At 51.1% G+C, this 12,892-nt stretch overlaps 1 protein-coding gene across 6 annotated transcripts in view; it reads left to right on the top strand.

Moving 5' to 3' along the window:
* Positions 1-12,892, top strand: part of PAFAH1B2 (platelet activating factor acetylhydrolase 1b catalytic subunit 2) — a 42,828-nt gene that overhangs the window by 21,660 nt on the left and 8,276 nt on the right. For 3 of the 6 annotated variants that reach the window (XM_084860587.1, XM_084860584.1, XM_084860585.1), the window contains 2 exons: positions 543-796; positions 8,105-8,192. The exons of 1 other annotated variant lie outside the window; for it this stretch is intronic. In XM_084860587.1, the coding sequence (XP_084716713.1) occupies positions 8,112-8,192 (81 nt within the window). In that variant the 5' untranslated portion in view covers positions 543-796; positions 8,105-8,111. Of the gene's footprint in view, positions 1-542; positions 797-7,197; positions 7,341-8,104; positions 8,193-12,892 lie in introns of those variants that run through there. 2 more of the 6 variants (XM_084860582.1, XM_084860583.1) reach the window with 2 other exon arrangements.

The following is a 12,892-nucleotide window of genomic DNA, read 5'->3' as shown; positions in this document are numbered from 1 at the left end:
AAAAGGAATCCCCCAATACCACTCTCTGGAATTGGCCATGCAGGTAGGAGCAGAACCACTGTAGCAGAGTGCCCCCAACCCCAATCCTGCAGAGCCAATCCAGTACAATACCATGATCAATGGTATCAAAATTCTCTGAGAGATCCAGGAATGTCAATAGGGTAGCATTCCCCCTGTCTTTCACCTAGAGTAGGTCATCAGAGCAACCAAGGCCATTTCAGTGCCATACCCTGGGCTAAAACCAGACTGAAATGGGTCCAGATAATCAAGTTTCCTCCAAGAATGAAACTGCCCAGCCACCACACGCTCAAGCACCTTGCCCGGGCAATAGTTCTCACACACCTCTGGGTCAAAGGAGGTCCTCTTCTGGAGAGGGCGCACTACAGCCTCTTTCAAGGCGGCAGGAACCACCCACTGACAGAGCAAAGCATTTACTACCCTGGACCCAATCAATCCATCCCTACTAGATCACATTAACTAACAAGGGTCAAGTTTACATGTGGTGGGATGGACTGATTCAAGTGTCTTGTCCACATCCTCAGGCTGCAACAATTGAAACGGATCACAGGAAACACAACCAGACAGAGCACTGGACACTTCCCCAGACTCTGCGATAACTGTGGTGTCAAGTTCTGAGCAAATACGAGTGACTTTCTCCTCAAAGTGCCTAGCAAATTTATTACAGCAAATGACCGAGGGTTCCAATCCCAATTGCTCTGAGCCCAAGCCAGATCCCAACAGGCTCTTCACCACTCGGAACAATTCTGCTGGGTGACATTTCGCGAATGAAATAGAGGTATGATAAAAAAAATTGCTGTCGTATAAACTATTTATATAGTTATTTATTTATAGTTACTATGAGAAGGAAGGGAAGAGTTGACTGCCCTGGCCCCCTCGCCCTGTTGTTAAACTTGCACAGGTGCTTAACTTGCTTGTGTGTTGATGCTTCGTCATTGGGGCTCCTTGGTTACGCAGAGCGTGCATGCCCAGAGGTTAGCCTGACCATATCTTAGGTATTTTTTAATAGCCATGTGATCCAACCTATCCTCTGCATGGCAGGGTCCCATTTCTTCCCAGTCACACTTTAGGTTCTCAGTGCCCACTATACATATCACTTCCCATATACACTGATGGGGTTTGAACTCAGGGTTGTGGCGGATAGCTCAGTGAAACATTCTGAAGCTGGAAAAGATGCCAAAAAAGGCAACTGAAATAATGAAGTAGCTGGAGCAACTCCCCTGTGAGGAAAGATTATAATGTTTGGGGTTTAAGCTTTGAAAAAAAGGCTAGTAAGGGGGACATAGTAGAGGTGTTTAGAAAGATGCATGGCGTGGCAAGATAAATGATTATCTCTCATAACCCAAGAACCCAGTGGGGTCATCCAGTGAAGCTGAATTCAGCTTCAGGACAGATCAAAGGAAGTAGTTCTTCACATGGCACATAAGCTAAGGAATTCAATTCTAAAGGATGTAGTGATGGCCACGAACGTGGATGGCTTTAATAGTAGATTTGACAAAGTCATGAAGGCTAAGTCCATCCTCAGCAGTCCTTCTCCGGGAGCCCTTGCCAAAGGAAGTGAGATGGGTGGCTGCTAAGAAGAGGACATTTTCCACTGTGGCACCCCGGTTGTGGAATGAGATTCCCAAAGAGGCTTGTCTGGAGCCTGCTTCAGGCTCTTTCCAGCACCAGGTGAAGACCTCATTTTCCCAGGCATGTTAGTCTTTCAGTTTCTGTTGTTTTAAATCTGCATTTTAAATCTCTGCACTGCGGCTTGGTTTAATTTGGGTTTGTACTTTTATTTTATACTGTAGTTTTAAACGTTTCTATTGTATCATGTTGTGTTTTATGGTTTTAATTGTTGTGAACCACCCAGAGACCTTCGGCTATTGGGCGGTGTAGAGATGCAATAAATAAATAAGGCTATCATTGGCTACTAGTCACAATGGCTATGTATTTCACCCATTACCAGAGGTAATATGCCTCTGAATACCAGTTTCTGGGGAACGTAAGCAATTATACCCAAGTCCTGCTTGTGGGCTTCCCTTGGGCACTTGGCTGGCCACTGGGGCAAAAGCTGGACAAGAGAGACCACTGAGCTGATCCAGCACAGTTATAGAATCATAGAATAGTAGGGTTGGAAGGGGCCCACAAGGCCATCGAGTCCAACCCCCCGCTCAATGCAGGAATCCAAGTCAGAGCATCCCCGACAGATGGCTGTCCAGCCTCGTCTTGAACGCCTCCAGTGTGGGAGAGCCCACCACCTCCCTAGGTAATTGGTTCCATTGTTGTATTGCTCTAACAGTCAGGAAGTTTCTTCTTCTGTTCTTACACTGAATCAGGAAGTTCTTCTTCTGTTCTTACACTGACCCAAAGTGGCAGCTGTAGAAAAGATGAATTCCATGTTAGGGATCATTAGGAAAGGGATAAAAAATAAAACTGTATTGTCGTGCCTTTTGTACACATCTATGGTGAGCCCACATGTCCTGCCACTGGGCTAATGCCCATCCCAACGGATGGGGAATTCCCAAGGAAGGCTGGCAGCTGCATTTGGCAGGGGGCATACATAAGATCATGTAACCCAGCCACCAATGCTAGAAGAAGAGGGGTGCCTTAGTCAGCCTGATTATTGCCAAATACAATGGAGTGATCACATCAGGTGGGGCCAAGCAGACCTCCCTTTACTGCAGGGGCAGGGCTGGGAAACCTTTTTAAGCCCAACTGCACAATGGGAAAGATCTCAGGAGCCACATTCTATCTGTGGGTGAGGCCAAATGGGATTATTACCATTTTAAGCCTACTCAGAAGTACGCAGGATGAATCACTCCCCACACTCTCAAATAGCACTCCCAAACCCAAGCATCTGTATACCTACTCACAAAGAAGCAGCTCTTCCACCTGCAAAATATACAGCTCAAAATCTTTGCAAAGCTCAATTTTTGCAGGGTATTTAAAGGTTAATTCCCTTTAAGTAGCCTCTAACCTCCAATCAGTGATCAGAGTTAACAGCAAAAGAAGTTTGTGGGCTGCATGGGGAACCCTGAGGGGCCACATCCAGCCCACAGGCCAGAGATTTCCCATCCCTGCTTTACAGAGATGTGCACCTTTGCCCATTTTCTGCCCTCTTCCTTACCAAGTCTCCAAGATGCAAACAGGGTCAGGAATGGCTCTGTTTTACATTCCATGGGATTCCCCCCACCCCCGTGGGCCTGCAACCTCATCATTCTGTTCCTATCCACCTCAGCAGTTTATTACATACAGCTGCCAATAAATTATTGACCTGGGCTATCATGTTTTGCTCTGAAGTAGGAGCCCATGAGCAGTGAAGCAGCTCCTACAGAGCAATTTACTCCAATAAGGTTTGAGACCAGGTTGAAGCCTTTTAGGTGCCAGTCCAGAAGCTCCCTCTCAGACTCCATCCCTTCCCGCAAGGTAGGAAAGCTTAAACGGGCAGGCATCTGGCCTGGAGCCTAATGTTTATCCATCTCATGGAGCTTTTGGATCTGAGGATGTTGAGCTGGGCTCAGGGGCAAGTGTTGTTAGTCCAGGCTCCAGCATCTCAGGCTTGAGGGTCTCTGGTTCCGCAGTGGTACTTGGGCCCGATGCCCCCTCTGTTGGCACCATTGGTTCCTAGGCCTCTGAGTCAGTGTCAAGGTCACTGCTGCAATCTGAGGCCCAGATATATACCAACGACTGTTTTGCTCACACACAAATGTTGATCACTTTTAATTCAGCTCTGTCATTTCACGGGAAGGGGAAGTTCATGGATATAGAAGGAATAGATTGCCTATTCAGTGCAGGTGGCAGGCAGCCCTTCCACAGGAGAGTGGGTGGGAGCTGAAGGAAGGAAACTAGGGCGACAGCTGTGAATAATGCAGACATCCACAACAGCGAAATCAACACAGCAAAACACCTCCCAGCAAAGAAACGAAAGCCCTTCCCACTGCCATGCCCTCCTGGGTCAGGCAGCTTGAGCTAAGGAGCCACTCATTAATGGATTTTGCTCCAATTAGATGCCATTTACTTGCATCTTTCATCCATTAAGGCTCTTTCACCAAACTTTGTTGTCAAGGTTGCCCAGGGAAACAGCTGAGTTAGCCTCAAGTGGTCCAACTGCTGCCAGTGGCAACACTGAAGCTTCATCTCCCCTGAAAACATGAGACAGGTGTGTTTCCGTTACCTGCTGAAAGGGGAATTAAAGTGACACAGACTTTGTTTAAGATTCATCTTCAACCAGCTGGCTTTGTGTGAAGAGGAAGGAAGAAAGGAGCAAGCTGTTGCAAGATGTGCTCCACAGGCCTGACTAATCAGCTGGGACTGCTGCATGGATCCACGTGTAATGATGGCTTCAGAAAGCCTTTCCTGTGCCGCCACCACAGCCAGTCTGCTCCACATTTCCTCACACGCTACTCCTTTATCCACTGAACCATCCTCTTCCTTCACTTTTGCCCTGTAATTATAAATATGCAGGAGAAGGGAACTCTGGGAGAAGGCAAAGCTGCAAAGCAACAACAGATCCTTTTCAGGAACACACGTTGCTCCAGCTGATTGCGGTGGGAGCCTCTTCTGACAAAGGGAGGAATGGCCTTTGGCCTCCATGTCAGAAGAATGCGAAGACAGTAGTAAAGCAAGAAGCAATCCTTAAAGCTTCAAAGGGGATATATAGGAGTTCAGTCCCTCTTTAAGACATAGCATACGAGCTGTCAGCTTAGCAGCGTAAACCTCTTAAAATGAATGCCACATTGGATGAAGTGAAGTAGTACAGAGGAGGACTTTCTCACAGAGAAGAGGTATGCTTGGAACTGGAGAAAACTCTTGCAGCTGTGGACAGCTAACACTTATGGGATGCTCATATGGGATATGTGTCATTTTGCTCTTTGGAGCCTTTATTGACATGATTATTAATATTACACACATGCAGGTACTGCAGTGGTAAAACAGCAGATGGACAGGAAGTGCTAGTCTCACATCTGTATGTTCAGGCTGCAAATCCTAACCATTTGCGAGCACAGAAAATATGGAACTGTTTCTTCCAGAATTCTCTTGACAACAGGAAGCCACTAAGAGTGTTTTGGTGTGCCCAGGCCAAAGTAGTTGAGCTGCTGGAGAATGATACCCATCTTTCCTAATTTATTTTCAAGAGCTGACAGAAGGGGCAGGGTTGGACTGGAATTGAGGTACTGAGAAAAGAGGTTTAATCCTTCTATGCTGCTGTTTTCCTGGTCTGAATCACACTCCTCTTCCCCACTGCTGCTCTTTACCCCATCAGGGGAAAACTTGTGAGTTTGATATCTTGAAGTGGCTTCTAGACACATTTGAGGTGGCTTTAAGAATGAACATAAGAAGAGCCATGCTGGATCAAACCAAGGGTCCGAGTCCAGCATTCTGTTCACGCAGTGGCCAACCATCTGTCAACAGAAGACAGGAGTGCAACAGCACCTTCCCGCCCATGATCTTTAGACAAGGGGTTTCCATTTCTGGCTGTGGTGAACTGTCCCTAAATTAGCATCCTGAAGATTCCAGCACTGGACAAACATTGACCTGGTTCACACCCCACCCCACCATGGCTTAATTTACCTGTGGGGGCTGTCGCGTCATGCAGGGTGCCTGCAGGTGGCATTTTTGCATGCCACATGACTTGTCATGTCGTGCAAACCCAGGTAGCAGGGATTGGACCACTCTCACATAACCCTTGACTTATTTAAGGATTATTTGGGGGGTATGTAACCATCAAAGAACCCCTGTCGCCTGGGTTCGCACAACATGACAAGATGGGTATCCGCAGTCCCCCGGCCCAGTGGAACAAGGTAAATTAAGCCACAGTGGGCTGTTGTGACATGTGAACAGACCCATTGCTCCCATAATGTGAACTCCCTTTCACAACTCTGAAAGCTGTACTGGATCAATGCCCATTGCACTGATAGGCATAGTAGAGAAGAATTAAACATGCTCCTCTCCCACATTAATTTGCAAGAAAGCACAGGGCACTGAGGTTGTTTCTTCCACTTGTGCAGCACAGAGGTAATATGTGCTCCTGCACATCTCTCCTATGTCTAAAATCCTCACAAAAGCTAATGTGGGGCGAGCTAAGACAGAGACAAAACCAAGCTTGAAGGAAATCATGAGCTCACCACAGACCTGAATGCGACTCAGTGGTACTTGGGCCTGCCATGAAGTGAGACAGGCTCTGGAATCCAGGCCCTGGCAGGCCTTGGGAGGGTGTTGGGCAAAGGAGCAGCGTGTCTCAGAACTCTCATCAGTCATTAGCATGCCCAGTGGACATCAGTGGAAAACATCACCCCCACCCCAAACGGGCCAGCTGGGAGACAGACTTCCTCCTGGCACCGTCGCCCAGAACAGTGTCGGGAGGTGTACAGTGCCCTTCTCCTCTGGCCTGAGGACTTGCATTGTTCAAAGAAAGCAGCCACCCAGCATGTCATCTGGCAGCTGGTTTTTACAGAGGATCTGCATCGACTGCATTGGGCTGTCCTGCTGGGGTGTCTTTATTGTTTCACCCTTTTAAGCATTTGCACTTTCTCCTGGGACAGAGTGATGCCTGCGCCATCGCTTCTTACTGTTCCGAGCCAACCTGGGAGCTCTGGAACTGCCAGGCAGCCTGCAAGCATTTCAAATGGGTGGATAAATCGGTGCTCTCGCATAGGTCACAGCGGTTTCCAGGAAGATGGCCCAAGAGCGAGCAGGGGCTGGACGTGACGAGGCCTGTTTTTGAGCTCTCGGCAATTATTTTGAAATAATTGAGCTCTTCTTAAAAAGAGCAAGACCTGAGTGCTGTGTGGGGTGACAGCAGCCCTGCAATAAAAGGCCAGGCTGGAGAAGGAAGGGGGGCTTCCCCTGCTGCAGACTGAGGGGCCCATCCGCGGTCCGCTCGGGATGGTAGCCGATGCCTTCACGCTGACGTCATGGAACCGCGCGGTGACGTCACCAGCCTCTTACTCCTCCTCCTCTCAACATGGCGCCGGGCGAGCCCCCGCAAGAAGAGAAAAAGGGAAAGCGCGCCGAAGCAGCTGTCGCGTGAGCCCTCTGGCGCGCCGTAGGGGGTCGAGGAGCGCCCCCTAGAGGAGTAGGCTGCAGGGAGCCGAACAGGGGGGCTAAATGGGTGGGACTTCCGCCAAGAGGCCGAAGCCCATTCGCTAGCGGCTGGGGAGCACGGGCGGAAACAGGTCGTTGCGCAGGCGCACTGTCTGCAAGGGGCGGTCTGAGTGGGGGAGGGGCACGCCCGCCGAGCGACGGGGGGGAGGCGGCGGCGGCGGCGGATCATCATCATCATCGCCACCGGGACGGGGCGCGATGGAGGCGCGGGGGGAGCCGCAGTCGCCGCCGGCGTAAGTGTGGGCGGGCGGGCCCTCCCCCCGCGGCCTGCCGCGAGCTGCCCTCCCCGGCCCGGGCCGCGCTGCAGCGCCTCGCTGCGCGCCCGCCGAGACGAGAAAGCGGCGTGGAGGAGCCCCGGTCCGCGGGCCGGCCGCCGCCGCCGGGCGGGGAGCGGGGGAATCCGCAGCCCGCCCCGGTTTCCGTGGCGACGAGGCCCTGGCGGGGGGCCTCGGTCCTGACCCCTTCGCCAGCTTCGCGGGGGCTGTGCGTCTTGCAGACTGCGGCGCGTCGCTATGAGCCCGGTCCGGGAGCCGTGGCGGGGAGGGCGCCGCAAGGTCTGCAACCCAGGCAGGGATCCTGGGCCAGCGGCAGGGCGCTTCCCGCCTGGCGCCCTGCCCTGCCCTGCCCTGCCCGTCCCACCCGCAGCCCCGTCCAGATGGCCGTTCGCAGACGCGGTGCTCCGCCCGCTGACCTGCCCCTTCGCAGTCCAGGCCGAGCCCTCAGCCGCCTCTGCTCGGCGCCTTGTTTGTGTCTTGCCGGCACGCCCGAGGCGCCCTGCCCGTTCCTGCGGAAGGGGTGCCTGCACAGGCAGCCGACCGTTCCGCGCCACAGCTCCGGCCTCCTGTGTGCGCACACACAGCAGCAAATAGTTTTGCTCCCCGTAATGTCTGAAATGCCGCCTTGATTGTCATGATTGTCCAAACGTATGTTCCTTCTCTAGCCTGTACATGCTACTGATCTCTTTGTATGTTGCATATTGAAATTGTTGTCTTCTCAGGGATAGAATGAGCCAGGGAGACTCAAACCCAGCCGCAGTTCCACACACAGCTGAAGATGTCCAGGGAGATGACAGGTGGATGTCTCAGGTGAGAGAGCAGTTTGTGCAGCTGTAGTGTTAGGGGCCGCGGTGGCTTAGTGGTTAAGACGCTGAACTGCAGACCAGAAGGTCAGCAGGACAGCAGTTCGAGACCCGAGTGCCGCGTGACACTCCCGTCTTCAGTCCCAGCTCCTGCCAACCTAGCAGTTCGAAAGCAAGAAATTGCAAGTAGATAAATAGGCACCGCTTCGGCGGGAAAGGTGACAGCGTTCCGTGCACCTCGGTGTTCAGTCCTGCCGGCCACATGACCACGGAAGCGTCTTCGGACAGCGCTGGCTCTTCGGCTTAGAAACGGGGATGAGCGCCGCACCCTAGAGTCGGACACGACTGGCTGGGGACACCTTTACCTTTTTTTCAGTGTTAGGTGCTTTATCTAGCTTGTGAGGCAACTTGGAGCGTGCTGATCGCACTAGCCAGAGTAACTGCTGCTACTGCCAAGCCACTTGTCTCTAACAAGAGAGTGCTGCAGGAGTTATAGGGGGAAATTATTATTATTATATTTATTTCCCAATCCTGGGACTCAAGGCAGCTTTACCACAATAAAACTTGTACAGTTAAAACATATAAATAGGAATATACAAAAGTTAAAAATTAATTAAATGATCAATAATATGAAAATTGTATAAAATATCAACATTTAAAAAGACAACAACAATATAAACAATAGTACCAATCCATCATATCCACACAGGTCCAGACTGTCTATCCCCAAAGGCCTCCCCTGCCGGAACAAAAAAGTTTTTGCCTGCCTGCATAAACATACCAAGGAGGGTGTCACTCTCGCCTCCCTGGGAAGGGAATTCCAGAACCTTGGGGCAGCCACCAAGAAGGCCCTCTCCCGCATTCCCCCCAGGCAAGCCTGTGATGGTGGCAGGACCGCGAGAAGGACCTCCCCTGAAGATCTCAGGTCATGAGTCAGTTCATAGGGGAGAATACGGTCTTTCAGTTAACCTGGACCCAAGCCATGTAGGGCTTTATAGGTCATGACCAGCACCTTGAATTGTGCCCAGAAACAGACTGGGAGCCAGTGGAGCTGTTTTAGCAGGGGAGTTGAATGCTCCGTATAACCAGCCCCAGTCCAGTCTGGCAGCAGCTGTTTGAACCAGCTGAAGTTTCCGAGCACCCTTCAGAGGCAGTCCCACTTTGAGCGGGTCACAGTAATCCAAACAAGATGTAAGTAAGGCCTTTGTCACTGTGGCCAAGCCAGACATTTCAAGGGACGGGTGCAGCTGGCGCACTCACTTTAGCTGTGCAAATGCACTCCTGGCCACCTCCAAAACCTGGGCATCCAGGCTCAGGGCTGAATCCAGAAGTACGCCCAAGCTGCGAGCCTATGTCTTCCGGGGGAGTATAACCCCATCCAGCACAAGCTGAATCCCTATTCCCTGATTTACCTTTTGACTGACCAAGAGCACCTCTGTCTTGTCTGGATTAAGCTTCAATTTGTTTGCCCTCATCCAGTCCATGACTGCCAACAACCAGTTTAGCATCTCAACAGCTTCCTTGGAATTAGATGGAAAGGAAAAGTAGAGTTTTGGTGTCATCAGCATACTGGTGACGCCAAACCCCAAAACTCCAGACAACCTCTCCGAATGGTTTCATGTATATGTTAAATAGTATGGGGGACAAAACAGAACCCTGAGGAACTCCACAGGCCAGTGGCCAGGGAGTTGAACAGAAGTCCCCCAGCACCACCTTCTGGGTCTGCCCCTCCAAAAAGGAATGGAGCCACTATAAAACAGTGCCCTAAGTCCCATCCCAGAGAGGCGGTCCAGAAGGATACCATGGTTGATGGTATCAAAAGCCACTGAGAGGTCCAGCAGAACCAACAGGGACACACTCCTCCTGTCTAGTTCCTGGCGTAGGTCATCCACCAAGGCGACCAAAGCTGTTTCTGTCCCATAACTGGGTCTGAAGCCAGATTGAAATGGGTCTAGATAATCTGTCTCATCCAGGAATCCCTGGAGTTGGGAGGCCACCACACGCTCCAGTATCTTGCCCAGAAATGGAATATTGGAGACTGGCCAATAATTATCCAATATGGTAGGATTCAGGGAGGGCTTTTTTAACAGAGGTCTCACCATTGCCTCCTTCAGGCAGGCTGGAACTCTACCTTGACCAAGGGAGGTGTTAACCACTCCACTTACCCTCTCGGCCAGTCCACCTCTAGCTGCTTTTAGCCAGGAACGGCAAGGATCTAGAACACACATGGTGGCTCTCACCATTCCCAGGATCCTGTCCACATCCTCAGGCTGTACAAATTGAAAAGTATCCAATAACACTGGACAAGCAGGGGCCAAAGTTACATCCACTGGTTCTGTATCAGCTATAGCATCCAAGTCAGAGCGGGTCCGAGCAATTTTGTCTGCAAAGTGCTGAGCAAATTGTTCACAGTGGGCTGTTGAGAAGTTTAAATTCTCTTGCAGGCTAGGGTATAAAAGACCCCTGACCACTTGAAACAGCCTCAGTGGATGGCTTTTTGCAGACACAACAGTGGCAGAAAAAAATAATTTTTTTGCTGCTCGTATTGCCACAGAGTAAGCCTTCAAATAGGCTCTAGACTGTGTTCGATCAGATTCACTCTGCGTTTTCTGCCTGCATTGCTCTAGTCGTCTTCTCACTCGTTTCATCGCCACCAGTTCCCTAGAAAACCAGGGTGCTGGTGTGGCTCCACTTTGTGAGAGAGGACGCTCAGGGATGATTGTGTCCACGGCCCTAGTCATTTCTCCATTCCAGAGATCAGCCAGGGCTTCAACAGAATCACCTGCCGAGGCAACAGGAAAATCCCCAAGAGCCATCAGGAAACCATTCAGATCTGTCAGCCTCCTGGAGCGGACCATCTTAATCGGCCCTCCACCCCTGCAGAGGTTCTGAGTGCCAGCAAGTCTAAACCCCACCAGGTAGTGATCTGCCCATGACAACGGACCTATAGAGAGTTCCTCCACTCTCAAATCACTATCATCCCATCCAGCACAAAAAACGAGGTCCAGAGTGTGCCCAGCAGCATAGGTGGGGCCAGATACCTTTTGGGACAGACCCATGGTTGTCATGGCAACATGAAGGCCTGAGCCAGTCCCAACAGAGCAGCCTCAGCATGGATGTTGAAATCCCCCAGCACAACATGACATGGGGTCTCCAACACCAACCCCAAGACTACCCTGGCTAGCTCAGAAAGGGAGACTGTTGAGCAGCGGGGTGGACGGTACACCAACAGAATCCCTATTCTGTCCTGGGCACCCACCTTCAAATCCACACACTCGAACCCAGCAGACTGTGGGATAGGGCACCTGGTCAGCAGGATCGAATCCCGCTAGACCACTGCCACTCCACCTCCCTGCCCCCCAGGTGTTGCCTGCTGCTGGACAGAGAACCCTGGAGGGCAGAGCTGAGAAAGATTAACCCCACCACATACACACACACACACTTCATCCAAGGAGAGTAGGATCGGTTTGACCAAGCAGAACAAAGTAATTGAGCATTTATATCCAGTTTGCGCTAGAGTGATCTTTCTATGCTGGGGTTCTTGCTTGGATAGAGGTGGTGCAGCAACATGGCAGCCCCTGTTCTTCTTGCTAGTGGCAGGGGCCAAGAGCATGCTTCCCCTCACCCCCAGGCCATGCTGCTGTTGTCTCAGGGCAAGTTACTTTAACAAAGCAGGACTCGGACAGGAAGGATATTTCAGCAGCAAAGACACAAAGTTCTGCTGGTTAGTAGGCAATCAGATCCAGGACTGAGAGCACAGCCAGGTAGGGTGGCACTCCCTTTGAAAGATCAGGTTTGTAGCTTGTGGGTGCTTCGGGACCTGGCATTGCCCCTGGATGCTCAGAAGATGACTGTGGGCTGTAGTGGCTTTGCTAAGCTTTGGCTGCATCCCTTTCTGGAGAAGACTGATCTGGCTACAGCGATGCATGCCTCAGTCGCTTATTTAGACTACTGTAGGGGTGGGTAACCTTTTTGCCTCTGAGGGCCACATGTGGTGGTGGGTCAGGAGCTTCACAGCGGTGGGCATGGCCAAAGGAACGGGAGCAGGTGGGTGCCATTGCACTCATGTCCTGCTTGTGGCTTCCTGTAGGCATTCAATACGACCATGGAACCCATTCCATAGGGAGGCGGTGGGCTCTCCCACACTGGAGGCCTTCAAGACGAGGCTGGACAGCCATCTGCCAGAGATGCTCTGACTTGGATTCCTGCATTGAGCAGGGGGTTGGACTTGATGGCCTTGTGGGCCCCTTCCTGCCCTACAATTCTATGATTTTGTTGTCCACCATAGGAACAGAATACTGGATTAGAGAAGCCTTTTGTCTGAGTCAGTATGGGTTTTCTTACATTCTTATATCTAAAAGACCACCCCCTCCCATATGAACTTGCATGTAGTTTATGATGTTTGTCTGAGGCCATACTGAAAGGTTGGTGGGAAAACAGGACAGGGCCTTCTCTGTGTCAGCACCCCAATTTTGGAACTCCCTCCCTAGGGAAGTTAGTTGAGCCCCTTCATTGCCATTAAGACATTCCTCTTCTGGTTAATTAGGGTTCAAGCCGTGTTTTACTCTCTTGTAAGTTTTTTGGGCTGAGTTTGCATGATCAGCAGGGGAAGCAACAAAGCGTCAGTCGTTTTCCCACGCACATGCTGGTCTTGTGACCAAGATTACCCTAAATACCTGCACCGTGTCGTCTGAACCTGGCACATGC

This window comes from Heloderma suspectum, chromosome 6 (assembly GCF_057233095.1).
Source record: "Heloderma suspectum isolate Gila_16-S chromosome 6, 16-S_ref, whole genome shotgun sequence".
Lineage (NCBI taxonomy): Eukaryota > Metazoa > Chordata > Lepidosauria > Squamata > Helodermatidae > Heloderma > Heloderma suspectum.
Note: the sequence above shows the minus strand (reverse complement) of the source record. Positions and strands in the feature narration are given on the sequence as shown.